Here is an 18,239-nt window from a genome sequence, read left to right on the forward strand (position 1 = left end):
ATGGTATCAGAGGCTCAGAGCCCGAGGTTGGTTTTGTCCTGGGTTTAGAATTTAAACTTGACTTAAAAGATGTCACTGGTGGTGGGCCTCTTTGAGGATTCGTTAATTCTCACATCGGTGTGCTCTCATTGTTTCACCCTGGGTTTCGGTGGGACCTCACATATGAGAGGGCGTGTTGGAATATAAACCACCTACATATGAGGTTGTCCCACATTGTTGGAGAAAGAGAGATTGGACTAGTTTATAATCAAGAGGGCTACTCCTCCTATAACCAATTGGTTTTAGGATGGAACCTCGCTTGTGTTGTCGAGTGATCCGTTTCTCCCCCGTTTGGGTATTACCCAACCCGTTTGCATGCTCTAACAAAACCTATACGTAATATCTAAAAGATATAAAAAAATATATGTCAAATAACTACAAAAATAATATTTACGTAATATCCTTAATACGCTCCCACAAGATGGACACTCCTTGGAAAAGGCCAATCTTGGAGATTAATGAAGTAAGGCGCGCATGAGCAAGGAGATTAGAGAGAGCATCGTAAAGTTGATCGTCCTCTGAAATATATTGAACACGAAGAGTACCGTGTTGCACGAAATAAAAACTTAAAGCAAAATGCTTCATTCGTGAGTGAAAGACAGGATTGGCAGAACACTGTGTGCCACAGATTGTCTCATAAAATAACCGGAGAACCAGAAGGAGTCATACGAAGCTCATGAAGAAGCGATTGAACCCAAGTGATAAACGAGAGAGAGCATGTTGCTTATTAGATGATCGGGAGACCGGATTACGATCAAGATAATAATGTAACCAGTAGTCAACACATAATCGTTCTTATCACCCGTCCAACCGCGTCACAGTAAGCACGAAGAAGCGGAGGACTCTAACCCTAAAGCATAATAGCATGAGAAATAAACCCTTTTAAATAACGTAAAAGACGCTTTAAAGCAAGCCAATGAGGGAGTGTGGATATTGCATGAACCGGGGCAATTTATTGACGTAAAAATAGATGTCGGGACGAGTTAAAGATAGATACTGAAGAACACCAACAGTAGCAAGAGCTCAACAACTTTAAAGCTAGACACAATACATTTGATTATTTTTAACAGCTTCATAGTATCTTTAGTTTCATTAAAATGAAAATATGTCCATGGCCATGACCATGCATGAAGTTATATTTCAACCAAATACATTGCTAAAGTAACTCTTAGCAACATTATTATCCACAATGTCTAAGAGTGCTTTGTTACTAGACGCAATACATCGCGGCACCTTAAACTGGCTAGCAGTTGCACCCATACTCAATGAATGTTGCAAAATCTTTCCAAAAGTTCCTTTGCTCAAAATTCTTAACTCAAGGGGGTCAATATTTCCAAATTTACGCGAACCTAAATACGCGACATCGCATGTAAATGCTTTGTCCAAGGAGTCGCAACACTCTTGTAAGACGTTCTCATTAGCATCTCCGCTTAACTCCCAGCATATGACATAGTGTCCTGGTTTTTTTGACAAGTCTACACGACTTGTGAAATCGACGAGATTAACCTTATCGGCCATCAGCAGCTTCTTTGCCTCTTCTACGGCAAGTTGTATGTTCTCCTCTGTGTTCTTATCTGTGCTGATGCTGAGTACAAGGTTATCACGACGTACAAATTTGAGCTCGGGAGTGTTGTTGTGGAAGCCCGTTACCTTGACTACGTCGCCTAGTCGATAGCGATAAAAACCTACATTGTACAACTCAATTTTGTAAGTTTGGGACATGACAATGGAAATTGCAAAGATATGATTATATGCAGTGGCGAAGCAAGCATTTGAACCTAGTCAGGGGTGAAAATTTTGAGGGATGGCAAATGGGTAATGATATAAGGTACACTCGAAAAAAAAATTCGATAAATTTAACAAAGAATTTCAAAAATCTCATCTGACAGGGAGGGCGAACCCCCGTGGGCCCGTGGACGTATTAGCCCTCTAACTCCACCACTGCTTCTATATATAGTTAGATAACTTAATGTTGCATAGTTCATGACTCGATGTATTATGTAAACAAGATAAACGGGGAATTAAGGAGAAATAGTACCTCCAAAGTTTGTGACAATAATCTCATATTCTTGACCAACCTTGACCTCGGTTAGCGCAACCGGCTTAGGCTCCAAACCTTCGTTGAGCGCTTCCTCCAATGAGATGAACTCGAAGTAACCGATATTAGGAAGAACAACAAAGGTAGCCGATTCAGGGGGCGAACTAGGATGTACATTGACCGCGACCCAACCCTCGGAAGCACCATAATCGGCACAAACAAGAGGTAACTCACCCGAATAACGCCTTAATCGGGCCACATAAGACTCCATCGCACCCGTCATTATCCCATAAACATACTTAACATTTGGAAAAAGAGCTGGTATAAGCCCATGCCATTCACTTAACCCGGAACATATTTCATGTATCTTTTCGGCTAATTCAGGATTAGGCTTCAGGATCTTACTCATGGCTTCTCGGATTTCCGAGTCAGTGACTCTTTTATTTAGTACACCATCTCGGATATCCGAACATAAGTCTTCCCAAACTAATTCAAACGTCTCAAAAGCTTGAACTAAACTATGAGCAAATGTCGACGACACAAGTTGAATTTCCTCATTATGTAACAACCCACATAAAAGATGGCAGTATAAAGATTGGTGATAATCCGACCCGAATATCACTTCAGTCGGGCTGCAACTCTGAGATTGCATACTCTTCATCGTTGAACTATATAGTGGGTGACGAAATACATGTGTTGTTGCAGTTCCTGCTATTATTCCTCCTTTGGTTTTGAATTGTTTCCTACCGTATATGATGTTCAATGCTTTTCCTTCTTTAATCGGAAACTCTCTAAAAAAATGTTTCGTTGAATCATACTTCGTCATTTCAAAACTAGGCACGCATTAATATGACCATTTTACGATAAATGTAAACATTTCTTGATAAAAGGTATTGATAAGTGCATAATTTACATACTTTTACCCCTTAGATTAGCTCCATTTTATATGTATTTTGCACTACCTTTAGTGTTTATGAGCTAATATTTGCTTTCTAATTTCATTTGTATGTTTTCTCATGTTTTGTATGAAAATGGGCTAAAATGAGCTCAATTCTACTCAAGTACAAATACTAGAAGCATGAGCTAAGCTAAAGAAGAGATGATGAACCAACATGAAAGATGTGCATGGATTTGCATAGATAAAGTGATGGATTAATTTGAGAAATGCAAAATAAGGTCTTATGCAAAGTCAAGCCCAAGATTCGAAGTTCAATTAAGGTGGAAACTTTGGATGCTTAGTGAAGCTTTGGATGCTAATATCACATTTAACCAAGTGATTAAAGAGGCATTAAGGATTTGCATGGGATTCCTCTTGGCAATTACTCAAGAATTGAAGGGAAATTAAGAGTGTGTTTAGGATGCCATTTTGGGATTCCTCTACAAATTTTACTCTCTTGTTTCCTATATAAGGGGTGCTAATCACACACCACCTTTTACATCATTCACATACACAATTTCTCATAATTCTCTATAAGTTTAGTAGTTAGATTAGTTTAGTTATTAGCTTAGCTTAGATTAGATTTACTTTATGTTAAAAATATTTCAATACAATTTCCATTCAAGTTTTATTCCAAAGTTTCATTTCAAGTTATTTCATTACAAACATTGTTCTTCCATTTCTAGTTTATTTCCATATTGCAAGGTAATTTCTATTTACATTTCCATTATGTTTATCATTTTAATTATCATTAGTGTAGTTTACATTTTCATCATGTTTGAGTAGTTACATTTGTCTAGGGAATAGAGGAAGTCATGCATGATTAAGTAATATGTAAATGTCAAAATAAGGATAAATTAATATTGTATAATTGTTTCTATCACATGTTTGCATCATAATGTTTAATATATGTTTAAAGGCATTATTCATCAATTAAGTTTGTTCATTCGTTCTAAAGCCGAGAGGCACGGAATTGAATCAGACTAAGCATGTGTAGTAGGACGACCTAGTCATGGACGAGAGTTTCTCTAGGACCCGGGTCTATGGTTGACACTAATATCGTAAGGTGAGTGTCTTTAAGCCTAAACATTTATCGTAAAATCAACTTCCTAACTCGATATGAGCATTTACATAATTTCCATGTGTGACCCGACCTCCCTAGACATTTTCTTTATTATTGTTTTATCATTACATCAAACCAAACCAATCAATCAACCGTTAATCTACCAAGGTAAAATTCAATCCATAACAATTAATTAATATATAACTCCCGTCTCCTTTGGTTCGACCCCTAAGTACTACGTTCATTTGTTGTATAGGATATAAATATTATCTTTGCATAGGTGTGCGATAGCCTATCAGGTATCACCATCTATTATTACAAATTGGCAACTTTAGTTATAATTTTTATAATTAAATGGTCACATTTTTATATTAGAATGGCGACATTTTTCTCGTCTTAGTAAAACTGTCCAAAATGGGATTTTGTATTACACGAAATTAAAAAAAAAATCGCACCTGTTTCTGTATGCAAAAGAAGTCTGGAAAATTTGAGCAGTGTTTCTGAATAGTGCATCATTGAAAGGCACGAACTTTGGCTTCCCCTGAGTTGTTCCAGAGCTGCACAAATATGGAATTAACACAATAATATGAACTTACTTCCTCAAATACAGAGTATACTCTTTTCGTCTCACTCATTGTATTATTTCCGCGAAAGTGTTGATTGACCCTTATAACTTTGTGCAATTATGAAATTAACTTTATAAGTTTCAATTAGAAAAATTTAGCCCCATAACTCGTGGATGTTTATAGAATATAAATGTAGTCCAAAGAGATGAGGTGATTATTAGATAAATATATACTTGTTGGTAACTTGGTAAACAATGAGATTTTGGTGAGATTTTGTATTGGGTTTATATACACTTTATGTAAAACTTGTGAGGCTAAATTCCTCTAATTGAAATTTATAGGTTCAATCAACACTTTCGCAGTATCCTTTATATTGGTTGTTATGGGTATTTTAACAAAATTACAAAACAATTGGGACAAAGGAAGTTACATTAAGTATATACTCTATATCGTAATTCGTATATGTACATCATAAACACACACGAAGATTAAGACATGCATAAAAATGTGTCTCGGTATTTTAGAATTACAAATTTTGTTAAAAACATCCATTCAAATTAAAAATAAAAATCTTCTATATTCTAAAGAATAAAAATTGTTAAAAAGAGATATTCTACAATGTATCTTCGAGTTTTTCGGTTTTCTATGTTATACCCCTACATTTTTAAAATTCTATGGTATACCCCTGAACTCTATACAATAGTCTATATCATGACCTTATTTATTGTCTTTACTAATTTAGTCTTTTAACTGACCTATTAAATCATTTATTTACCATTCAGACTACTCGATATCTACTTATTTACTTATTAGTTCGCCGAATGATCCATTAATCCACCAAATAGTACACGAATTTACCTAAAAATTCATCAATTCTCCATTATCATGTCATGAATCATAACTAATATTTTTAATAGTAGTTTAGGCTTATTAAAACTGATTTGTGATGTTTTTCATATAAAATGGTGATACAACATTAATAAGTTAATACAAAGCAAGGTCAAAGTACAATTGTTTGATAGTGGTAAACTTAATGGGGAGTTAAACGAGGTCATGATGGAGAAATAAGTAAGAAGTTTAGGGATACAATGTAAAATATAAAAAAAGGGGAGGTACAACATAGAAAACCGAAAACTCAAGGGTACAACGTAGAATTTTCCTTGTTAGAAGTTTTCCCTCCAAACTTCAATACTTAAATAAGGAATCAAATAAGATTAAAATATTATCTTTGAATTAAAATATAATATTTTCATCAAATTAAAATAATCTAATAATTAAAATAAAATAAAAGTCTAAATACAAATTGTTCAATTTTTTAAACAGATATGATGAATAGCATTTTAGTCACTTTTTACCCCGCATTTATATCTTATTACGACTCAATTTTGCGTGCTTAAATGTCTAATTAGCTCATTTATTTACTAATTTATAATAATAGTCGTCGTAGTTATATTTATTAATTAGTGGGAATTTTTATTTAATATTAATATTATTATTACTTTATTATAATAATATGCAGGTGAGGCGGAATAATAAAGACGGAAATCGAGTGCTAAACAAATAAAGACGGGTTTTGCATTGATCAAACGTGAGAAGTCAAATTGACAAAGTCAAAAGGTTGACTTTTGGCAAACTCCTCCTCCCTCCTTCATTCAACTGCAATTCACCATTATCATACATTTCACCATCATCAACAACCATAACACACCTCCATTAAATCACCATACCAGCCACCAATTCGTCCCCCGTCATCACCATCACCCCCATTTTCGAGCACAACCATTGCTTCTCCTCCGTGACAACAACAAGCGGCTACCACGAATCATCATACCATCTCCACATCAAACCCGCATCACCACTCCACCTGCATCAACAATTCAGCAACCATCTGCTCACCTTTGACAGCCACGGCGTCCACAACAATCAGTCACCGTCATCAAGAACGAACTCGGAATCGAAACCGAGTTAATTAGTGACAAAACGCATCCCCAGCCGGTCAACCGACCGCCGACCCCTACCCGGCTGGGAATACATGTATATTACCTCCTATTTCCAGAGAACTCCCTGCCGGCAAGCTCACCGGTGGCCGGCCAACCGGCTCGCAACACAAATCGCATCAAATCTGCTCTCCCTCAACCGGCTCACACACCCATCAATTTCACCATTTGCTTCCAAAAGACTCCCAGCCGGTGACATCACCGGCGGCCGGTGGACCGGCTGGGCTTCCCTTTGCTTGGATTTTCGTCCCTTGCTTTCCCTTTCTGCCCTTTTGCGTTTTACAATTGTTGGAGTTTTGTATCGTGTCATTAGTTTAGGTGAAGAGTCGTGTCTTTTAGTTAGTTTATAATTTTTATTATTATTATTATTAGAATTAGAATTATTATATTATTAATTTTATTAGATTAGTATAAAAGGATAACCTCATTAGAACAATACACACCTTACCCATTACACTTTACCTTAGAATTAAAAATTAGACTAGTTCATCTTATTCTCTCTCAATATTGTAAAACCCTCATATTTCCTCTCTTATTTTTATTCAATAAAAAAGTTGTGATCTTTCTTTAATTATTAGTTTAATTCTTCTTTTGTTCATTCAAGTTCCTCTATTTTCAATAGTTTACAATTAGTAATTTTTGGGTAGTATTTGGGAGAATTGAAGAATCCTTCCATATTTCAATCCAAGTTCCTTTCTTTTGCAATTAAGTGGTATAATTTCTCTTCCTTATTTCATTTGTTTACACTTTGTTTTTCTCTTAATTCTTATTTAGTGGTTCATGTTAGAAATCTACTTCTTGTTGTTTAATTGATGCTAATCTCTCTCTTGTTCATCTTTTCTTTGTTTTCCATTGTTGTTGCTCTCAAAGATTGAATCTTTGGGTTGCTTATGTTAAAGTTTGTGTCTTTTTGCATTAATCTTTTTCCATCTTAGATTAATTTGTCTTTCCTCATAATTTTGTTAATTTGTTGCATGATTAGTAATAGAATTTGTACTTCCATCATGTTCATGATTAAAGAATCCATCTTTATTGTCTCTTTTGTCTTAAGAAACATGATTAGTGAGTAGTCTTTTACTAGGACTCGGTTTGACCCAACATGAGTAGCTTCACTAATTGATTCTCATATGGGCTAATTATTTGGGGAAATTGGTGAGGGTAGTTTAGAGGAATTACATGGTTTAAGGATCGATTTTGGGTAATGTTGATTTGTGACCCTTGTCCACCAACGAGAGTTGGTTAGGTTGGGAATCGGGTACCCGGAATTTGGTCTTATTGCTAACCTCGGTTGAGACCGAAAGGGAGAACCGGGTAGGGCACCTCTAAATTAGCGTTTGAAATCGACCCTCGAGAGAGGGAGTGGGATGACCCGGATTATGATGAGTACTTAATGACCTTGACCGATTTTTGACCTCCTCGGAAAAGTGCACATTTTTGGGGTTGTTGGGTGTTGAGTTAAGGATTCCGACCTTCGAACCCGAGAGGGGGGTTGGTGGGTAGTGCTAGTGTCCTACTTCGAACCCGAGAGGGGGGTCTTAGGCGAATTAGAGCCATCTCCTCCTTACTTGTCTACCCGAGTGATTAGCCTAGGGAATTAGTATGTGGAATTACGAATTGTTGTGGGAGAACCGAGTTCTAGGCCTTTTAATTATTTGAATTACAACTTTAATCCTCTCTTACTCATTTATCATCCTTTGTTAATTTGCATTTTATTTTATTTAGTTTAGTTGTTTAGTTTTAAACCTCATCCAAATATTTCCGACTTAGCTAAGCATAAGAATATAGACAATTAGTAATCACCCATGCTCCCTGTGGATTCGACCTCGACTACCCTACTACATTAGTTGAGTTATTTGTTTGATCGGGGGAGTGCGACAAACCCCGTTATCAAAATGGCGCCGTTGCCGGGGAGCATTGGCATGATATTAATTGTTTTGTTCTAGTTTAGACTAAGTTATTGTCACTTTTGCACACCTTGGTGTGCCATCTATCTTGCTAATCTATTCACTTGAGTGTGTAGTGGTTTTTAAGAATCTATTTGAAAATCCGGAAGGTACAACAATGGCCGCGGTTCCTATGAGAGATAATTTGGCTCCGAAGAAGGTGGTGAACCCAAGTATTGTCAAGCCACCTATTCAAGCTAACAACTTTGATGTGAAGGCTACCTTGTTACAACTAGTCCAAGGAAACCAATTCGGAGGGGGAGCTACCGAAAACCCCAATGAACATCTCAATGAATTCTTGGATAGTTGTGACATGTTCAAAGCAAATGGAGTGTCGGAGGATGCAATCCGCCTTAGGCTCTTTCCTTATTCCTTGAGGGGGAGTGCTAAGGAATGGTTGAAGAGTTGTGAGCCCGATTCATTTAGAACTTGGAATGATGTCTCCAAGGCCTTCTTGAACAAGTACTTCCCACCACAAAGAACGGCAAGAATCAAAAGTGAGCTTCAAGGCTTCACTCAACAAGATGATGAGACCCTTTACGAAGCATGGGAAAGGTATAAGGGACTTCAAAGGTTGTGTCCTCACCACGGGATCGGAGATGATGAGTTGATCAACAACTTTTATGAGGGGTTGAGCAATGAGATGAAAATGAACCTAGATTCCGGCTCGGGAAAGGGGGCATTAGACAAAATTGATCACAAGACGGCTAAGGAGCTTATAGAAGAGATGGCATCCCGTACTTTTCATTGGAATAATGATCGCCACAAGAGGAAAGGGAAGTCCAATGTGGAATCAACAAACAATGTGGAAGTTAAGGGATTGATAGAGGAACTCAAGCAACAAATTGCTTTGTTGAACTCAAGCAACACCTATAGAAACTCTTCATCAAGTAGGTCTCAAGTGTATTGTTGTGAGATTTGTGGAGATCAAGGGCATCCTCCAAATGAATGTCCTTTGATGATGGGAGAGGCAAATTGTATGGAGCAAGTGAATGGAGTGTGGGAATCAATTCCGGCTAGACAAGCCTTCAACAACAACCAATACCATCCCGGAGTGATATCCCACCAAAAATTTTCCCATGGCTCACAAAATGTCCAAAACCCCACTTTCCAACAAAAACAACAATCTACACCAAATTTCCAAGCCCAAAAGCAAAATCCCACCTTTCAACCAAACCCACCATTTCAACAAAATTCCCAACCATTTCAACAAAATTCCCAACCATTTCAACAAAATTCTCAACCCTTTCCACAATCCACCCAACCCAAATCAAACATGGAGCTCATGATGGAGCAATTGATGAATTCTCAAAACCAACTCGTCAACACTCAAACCCAATTCATCACTCATTCCAACCAAAAACAAGAGGAGACAACATCTTCTATCAACCAACTAAGGACTCAAATGCAAGCCTCCCAAAGAATGACGGATAATCAAATCTCTCAATTGGCTTCTCAAATAAGTCAATTTCAAGCCTCGAATGGAAAATTTCCGGGTAAAACCGAGACCATTAATGCTATACATTTGAGGAGTGGTAGGGAGTTGGAAGACCGGGTGTTCGTAAAGAGGAAAAAGAGTCGCAAACCGGAAGTTGTGGTTGAACCACCAAAAGTGGTTGAAGATGATCTTGTAGAGGCTGTTGTGGAAACCACCAAGGTTGTTGATGAACCTACCAAAATTGTTGAAAAACCCAAGGAACATGTTGTGAGACCATATGTGCCACCAATCCCTTTCCCCCAAAGGTTGGCAAGGGCAAAGCTTGAGCAAAAGTATGGGAAATTCATGCACATGATGAAAGGTGTTAACATCACTATGCCTTTTATTGATGCCATCAAGGAGATACCCGCATATGGAAAATTCTTGAAGGAGTTGATTTCCAACAAAAATTCATTGGGTCCAAGTACCATGGTCAATTTATCACAAGAATGTAGTGCTATCCTATTACACAAGATGCCACCAAAGCTTGAAGATCCGGGTAGTTTTTCCATACCATGCACAATTGGGACCGTTCATATTGAGAGAGCCTTATGTGACTTGGGGGCAAGCATTAGCCTCATGCCTCTCAATATCTTCAAGAAATTGAAGGGTTTTGAACTTTCACCTACAAGAGTATCTTTGCAACTTGCGGATAGATCGGTGAGGTATCCAATTGGCCTTGTGGAAGATGTCCCACTCAAAGTGGGTAAACTTGAATTCCCTTGTGATTTTTATGTGATGGATATCCCCGAAGATTCCAAAATTCCAATCATCCTAGGGCGCCCTTGTCTTGCTACGGGGGGTGTCTTGATTGATGTAAAAAATGGCAAACTATCTCTTCAAGTTGGTGATGACAAGATAGAATTCTCGTTGGAAAATTCCATGAAGTCTCCTTCTATGAGTGACTCTTGTTGTAGAGTGGATGTGTTGGAGGATTGTTTGAATGAGGATAACATTGAGCCTTCACACTTGGATCCATTGGAAGTTTGTCCAACAAACAAGGAGGGAAATGGAGGTGATCTTGGGTTGAGAGTTGATGTTAAAGGACATTTGGGTGAAAATGACTCAAGAGAAGATGAATTTGAAGACCAAATTAATAATGAGATTGAATCATTCTTGAACTCCCCGGATTCATTTAATCTAAGCCCTTTAGAAGATGCACCTTGGTCGGATAATTCTTCAAGTGATTGGGAAGCTCAAATTGATGCCTTGGAAGCGGCTCTCAATGGAAATAGTTCGGGTCAAGAGGAAAGTCAAGAAAATTGGGATAAAAATGACAATATCATGAACCTCAATGTTGAGAAGTTGACTACTCCACCTACTACTTCCAACCAATTTCCTTACCTTGGTGACCAAGAAGAGGGTTGTACCACTAGTGAAACTTATGAGATTCCGTTCCTCCTACCACCTAACTACCATTCCAATTTTAAGAGTTCTAACCATCAAAAGGACCCTAGAAAGAAAGCCAAGGAGGGTAAGAGGAACTATGATAAGAAGTGTTGGAAGAGAGGTCGGGTGCGGTTTGCTATAGCTTGGCACTCCTTGTTTCTAGTTGAAGGTTTTGATAGAGCATTTGACCGTCTTCTCCGTGCCTTGAGTGACATGGATCATGCTAAGTGAAGATTCAAGCAAGACAATTTTGCATGAGAGGTTTGGTGGAGTCCCTCAATAACCACTAAATTGTATTTATTCTCTTCCCTTACTTATACTTTACTTGCATTTTAATTTCATTATATAAAAACCATAAAAATTTGAAAAATCTGAAAAATCTCAAAAACATGTTATTTATTTTATTGCACCTTTCTTTCAAAAAAATTCAAAAAAAAACCAAAAACATGTTCTTTAATTTTGGAAAATTCAAAAACCAACAAAAATATGTTATTTATTTTTCCTATTCTCTCCCTATACTTTGTTCCATTGAGGACAATGTAAATTTCAAGTGTGGGGAGGGAAATATCCACTTCGTGCATATTGTTTATAATTGTATATATTTGCTTGTTAATTTGAGAAAAATACAAAATGCCTAAAAATTGAAAAAATTGAAAATTTTCAAAAATATTGCATTGTTTATATTATATATATTGCATTTGTTCTAACCATTTTGATAGGCAACACATGAATCATCGGAGAAGACGCTTGGTAAAATTCTTCCAATTCTTTCTCCTTTATCCTTCCTTTTCTTTTTGTATATATAAGCATGGAGGAGAAGGGGATATATGATGTGGGTGTTCCCTTTGGGAACCGTTTTGGATATGATTGTGTTGTTGGTATGTTGTTAGGACTAGAACTTGTATGCATTTAGATTAGACATGTATATATGTGTTCACTCTTGCATTCACGTAGTTTGTTCATATGATTAGTTGCATCCATACACGTTGCATATTGTTTGTAAATATTTGTATAGAGGGTCTAAAAGTGGAGGGCATATGTTGCCAATGATGATAACTTGTTTTGCCCGTGTCTTTTCCTTCTTGCTAGCTCGTGCCTTTTGACGACACATGTTAGGGTTTTTGCTTGCAAAAACCCGGAAGTCTAGCTTAACAATCAAGTTGCGACCACCTTGTGAGACCGTATTAGGCCCGAGACTTGACCTATGTCCGACATAGCTACTAAAATGTGAGGATAGAGCCTCCATATGGCCGGTCCATCAAACCGGTCCCGTTTAGGTTATGAGAGTAGTTCTCCTTACGTGGTATGTCATATCAAAACGCATAAGTATGGTGCTCATTCCTTACCGTAGAAGTGTCGGTGTGCATATTGAGACAATTTTGTTCAAATAAAATAACCTCACAATAGCCAAATAAGCTTTTGTTATGCCCTTGAGTCAATCATTTCCTTTTGTTAACCCATTTTGAGCCTAAGCCTTATCGTTTCTATTGCCAACAAATTAACTACATCCCATAAACAACTCACCTTGGTTGAGTAGTTCGTCATTGTGGTTCTTTTGTGGAGTATATTTGGGTTGAAATTTTGACTTATCTTGAGGTGTATGATCTTAATGCCACATGAGTGAAATGCAACTTTGGCTACTTTTGTCTAATAAGAGGTGAACAAGTCGTGAAAAATGCAAGAAAGGAAATCAAATAGAAAAGAAAAAAAATGAAGAAGAAAAACAAATAGAAAAAGAGAAAAATGAAATGAAAAAGCAAAAAGAAAAGAATGTATATTTTTGTCTCAAATAAAGGGTTGGTAATTTGCAAATTGAGTTTGTTTTGAAGAGAATTGAATAATTTTTGGAAATAGCAATCTTGCCATATTGTGTGGAAGAATTCATTTGCATGGGTAGAGTTTAGCGGATTGGTTAGATGTGGCGACTACTCGATCTTTAGCCTCACATTTCCTAAAAATGGTGCTTGCACCAACCCCTTTTCACCTAACCCAAGCCCCATTACAACCCGGTTGTCTCTCTTGTATGTGCATCAATTTGACATTTCTCTTGCGGATATTGGATGGAGTACCATATTAGATTGCGGGCATGCTTCGCAAGTCGAGTTAGGAGAGTGATTTTGGTTACATTTTGTCACAAAAATCATCCCGTTCTTTCATTTGAGTGACTAGTGAAACCCGTGAGAGTCGGGCTTTGGTCTCCTTTTGGTCAAAGGTTTGATATGGAGTCGAATCTTGCGTGTGTCGTGTCATTCTTGGGAGTATAGCGAAGTACTTCCCCTTTCCCGCCTAGAATTTGTTTCTTAGGCACCCCGTGTTGTCAATATTGGTTACTTAAGCTTGAATTAGGGAATCGATACCTTGGTAAGACCCGGAGATGACATCCTCCACTAATGACTCTCTTTGTTCGATTTTTGAAAGTAAAACGGCCGCTTAAATGAGGAAAGCGGTTTGACTTTTTGTGATGCATCTTATATGTTGAATCGTGCTTAAATGTTGGATGTATCAAAATTTTCCGCAAGCCCCCACTTGCCTTGCAAAGGAATACATACCTCATTGTATTTCAATGTGAGTTGAAGGGACGGAGAAGGCCCGTTAACTGCCTATCATCGGATATTATTAGTTTAGCTAGTTTTTTATATTAAGGGTCATAGTTTAATTTAAATAAGCTTACTCGAGGACGAGTAAAGTTTAAGTGTGGGGAGGTTTGATGAATAGCATTTTAGTCACTTTTTACCCCGCATTTATATCTTATTACGACTCAATTTTGCGTGCTTAAATGTCTAATTAGCTCATTTATTTACTAATTTATAATAATAGTCGTCGTAGTTATATTTATTAATTAGTGGGAATTTTTATTTAATATTAATATTATTATTACTTTATTATAATAATATGCAGGTGAGGCGGAATAATAAAGACGGAAATCGAGTGCTAAACAAATAAAGACGGGTTTTGCATTGATCAAACGTGAGAAGTCAAATTGACAAAGTCAAAAGGTTGACTTTTGGCAAACTCCTCCTCCCTCCTTCATTCAACTGCAATTCACCATTATCATACATTTCACCATCATCAACAACCATAACACACCTCCATTAAATCACCATACCAGCCACCAATTCGTCCCCCGTCATCACCATCACCCCCATTTTCGAGCACAACCATTGCTTCTCCTCCGTGACAACAACAAGCGGCTACCACGAATCATCATACCATCTCCACATCAAACCCGCATCACCACTCCACCTGCATCAACAATTCAGCAACCATCTGCTCACCTTTGACAGCCACGGCGTCCACAACAATCAGTCACCGTCATCAAGAACGAACTCGGAATCGAAACCGAGTTAATTAGTGACAAAACGCATCCCCAGCCGGTCAACCGACCGCCGACCCCTACCCGGCTGGGAATACATGTATATTACCTCCTATTTCCAGAGAACTCCCTGCCGGCAAGCTCACCGGTGGCCGGCCAACCGGCTCGCAACACAAATCGCATCAAATCTGCTCTCCCTCAACCGGCTCACACACCCATCAATTTCACCATTTGCTTCCAAAAGACTCCCAGCCGGTGACATCACCGGCGGCCGGTGGACCGGCTGGGCTTCCCTTTGCTTGGATTTTCGTCCCTTGCTTTCCCTTTCTGCCCTTTTGCGTTTTACAATTGTTGGAGTTTTGTATCGTGTCATTAGTTTAGGTGAAGAGTCGTGTCTTTTAGTTAGTTTATAATTTTTATTATTATTATTAGAATTAGAATTATTATATTATTAATTTTATTAGATTAGTATAAAAGGATAACCTCATTAGAACAATACACACCTTACCCATTACACTTTACCTTAGAATTAAAAATTAGACTAGTTCATCTTATTCTCTCTCAATATTGTAAAACCCTCATATTTCCTCTCTTATTTTTATTCAATAAAAAAGTTGTGATCTTTCTTTAATTATTAGTTTAATTCTTCTTTTGTTCATTCAAGTTCCTCTATTTTCAATAGTTTACAATTAGTAATTTTTGGGTAGTATTTGGGAGAATTGAAGAATCCTTCCATATTTCAATCCAAGTTCCTTTCTTTTGCAATTAAGTGGTATAATTTCTCTTCCTTATTTCATTTGTTTACACTTTGTTTTTCTCTTAATTCTTATTTAATGGTTCATGTTAGAAATCTACTTCTTGTTGTTTAATTGATGCTAATCTCTCTCTTGTTCATCTTTTCTTTGTTTTCCATTGTTGTTGCTCTCAAAGATTGAATCTTTGAGTTGCTTATGTTAAAGTTTGTGTCTTTTTGCATTAATCTTTTTCCATCTTAGATTAATTTGTCTTTCCTCATAATTTTGTTAATTTGTTGCATGATTAGTAATAGAATTTGTATTTCCATCATGTTCATGATTAAAGAATCCATCTTTATTGTCTCTTTTGTCTTAAGAAACATGATTAGTGAGTAGTCTTTTACTAGGACTCGGTTTGACCCAACATGAGTAGCTTCACTAATTGATTCTCATATGGGCTAATTATTTGGGGAAATTGGTGAGGGTAGTTTAGAGGAATTACATGGTTTAAGGATCGATTTTGGGTAATGTTGATTTGTGACCCTTGTCCACCAACGAGAGTTGGTTAGGTTGGGAATCGGGTACCCGGAATTTGGTCTTATTGCTAACCTCGGTTGAGACCGAAAGGGAGAACCGGGTAGGGCACCTCTAAATTAGCGTTTGAAATCAACCCTCGAGAGAGGGAGTGGGATGACCCGGATTATGATGAGTACTTAATGACCTTGACCGATTTTTGACCTCCTCGGAAAAGTGCACATTTTTGGGGTTGTTGGGTGTTGAGTTAAGGATTCCGACCTTCGAACCCGAGAGGGGGGTTGGTGGGTAGTGCTAGTGTCCTACTTCGAACCCGAGAGGGGGGTCTTAGGCGAATTAGAGCCATCTCCTCCTTACTTGTCTACCCGAGTGATTAGCCTAGGGAATTAGTATGTGGAATTACGAATTGTTGTGGGAGAACCGAGTTCTAGGCCTTTTAATTATTTGAATTACAACTTTAATCCTCTCTTACTCATTTATCATCCTTTGTTAATTTGCATTTTATTTTATTTAGTTTAGTTGTTTAGTTTTAAACCTCATCCAAATATTTCCGACTTAGCTAAGCATAAGAATATAGACAATTAGTAATCACCCATGCTCCCTGTGGATTCGACCTCGACTACCCTACTACATTAGTTGAGTTATTTGTTTGATCGGGGGAGTGCGACAAACCCCGTTATCAAGATACTATTAGTTTCGTAAAAAATTTATTAAAAAAATTTGAGAAAATTTATAAAATGAAGTTATTTAGCTTTGTGAAAAAATTAATTATTAATATACACAAATCATGACATTACTCAAATTTTTTAATTAGTTTTGAAATTATTTTTTTCTTTTATTAAAATATAAGGACGTGAAATATGAAAAACTAACGAGTATCAATTTAGCATAAATAAGTAATATACTAAAAACAAAAACTTTATAAATATCGTGCATTTATCGCACGAGATCAAAACTAATTACATAGTATATGAATGTCAGGTATGTAACCGTACGTCCGTATGTGCTTTGTTGTCTTAAAACTCCCCGTCAGACAGTTTAGTCAAATCCTAATTCTTATCAAGTCAATAAATAGACTCGGGTCATTAACGTATAAAATCATTTACTGGATATATGAGTACTAGTATTTAATATTATCTAAAATTAGTTTAATCCCGTGCAAAAAAATGCACGACTTGATTTTTAGATAACATACGAAATATGTAGTTAGTATGATAATTAGACGTAATATTCTAAAATAATAATTGAAAGAAATGATGTTAAATTAATCTAAGGCAAGTTTGTGGTGGAGCCCAACTCTAAAAAATGATTTTTCCCCCCTTAAATCAGGAAACCAATCATAAACCTTTTGATGGGGCATATTCTGCACCGCTGACCAAGTCAACATATTGAGCAAGGTCAAGGGTATCCATAGCAAAGTCAACGAATTAGACAGCCTAGCCGATACAATCCATCGGCCTATCACCTGGGTCTCGGCCAGACAACTAGCCAGCCGGGACACAGATCCGCGTACTCATATCCAAGACCCTCGGCGAGCCTGCCACAGGTCCATCGGCCGAGGGTACAACGGTCTTTCCACCTGATAGCCACTTGGCCACTACGTGACAAAAGGTGAATGCCTATAAATACTCCTCAACCTTCATTGAGGAAAGGATCCACAAAATTGACCTAATAACCACTATTCATCTGGTAATATCTTCCTTATCTCTCTACAATACACTCTTAGCCAAGTAACAACGACTTACCTCTCTAAGTTTACTGACTTGAGCGTCGGAGTGAGTACGCTCGGCCAAAGCCGAGCCCTCAGTTTGTTCATCGTTTCAGGAGACCGCAGGAAGGATTCTAGCAAGGACATCATTCTACTAGCTACGAGTGGTATCAAACATCTGCTCTGGATTTACACCCGGAACAATTGGCGCCGTCTGTGGGAAAAGTCACTAAAAGCTAGTCACATTCATTCCCAAACAACAAAAACAAAAACACAAGAAAAACCCATCCCAAAAGCTAAGATGTCAAAGCAACAAGTAGTCGTGACCGACGAAACCGAGCTACACCAAGATGATACATTTCACCATTCTGGAGTAGTGCAACCCTCCACCGGCGGAGTAATCCAACCGGAATTCGGAATGCCGACATTACCGGACACACCGCCGCCCGCCAACCAGGTCACCATCATGGGACGGGTGGTTGACATAAGCGAAATCCCAGA

The 18,239-nt window shown here is 37.5% G+C and overlaps 1 protein-coding gene and 1 non-coding gene across 2 annotated transcripts in view; both read right to left on the reverse strand.

The window, feature by feature from the left end:
• Positions 1 to 1,140: 1,140 nt before the first annotated feature.
• The window catches only part of LOC141607066 (jasmonoyl--L-amino acid synthetase JAR4-like), a 28,404-nt gene continuing 11,305 nt past the window's right edge, over positions 1,141 to 18,239 (reverse strand). Inside the window, exons 2-4 of the mRNA XM_074426433.1 lie at positions 4,533 to 4,634; positions 2,078 to 2,868; positions 1,141 to 1,724 (exon numbers count right to left, since the gene is read on the reverse strand). Of these exons, the coding sequence (XP_074282534.1) occupies positions 1,180 to 1,724; positions 2,078 to 2,868; positions 4,533 to 4,634 (1,438 nt within the window). The 3' untranslated portion in view covers positions 1,141 to 1,179. The remainder of the gene's footprint in view (positions 1,725 to 2,077; positions 2,869 to 4,532; positions 4,635 to 18,239) is intronic.
• On the reverse strand, positions 9,071 to 9,177 carry LOC141610373 (small nucleolar RNA R71). Its single transcript, XR_012528280.1, has one exon. It is a non-coding gene; the product is annotated as a small nucleolar RNA R71 (small nucleolar RNA).

The sequence above is a fragment of the Silene latifolia genome, chromosome 10 (assembly GCF_048544455.1).
Source record: "Silene latifolia isolate original U9 population chromosome 10, ASM4854445v1, whole genome shotgun sequence".
Lineage (NCBI taxonomy): Eukaryota > Viridiplantae > Streptophyta > Magnoliopsida > Caryophyllales > Caryophyllaceae > Silene > Silene latifolia.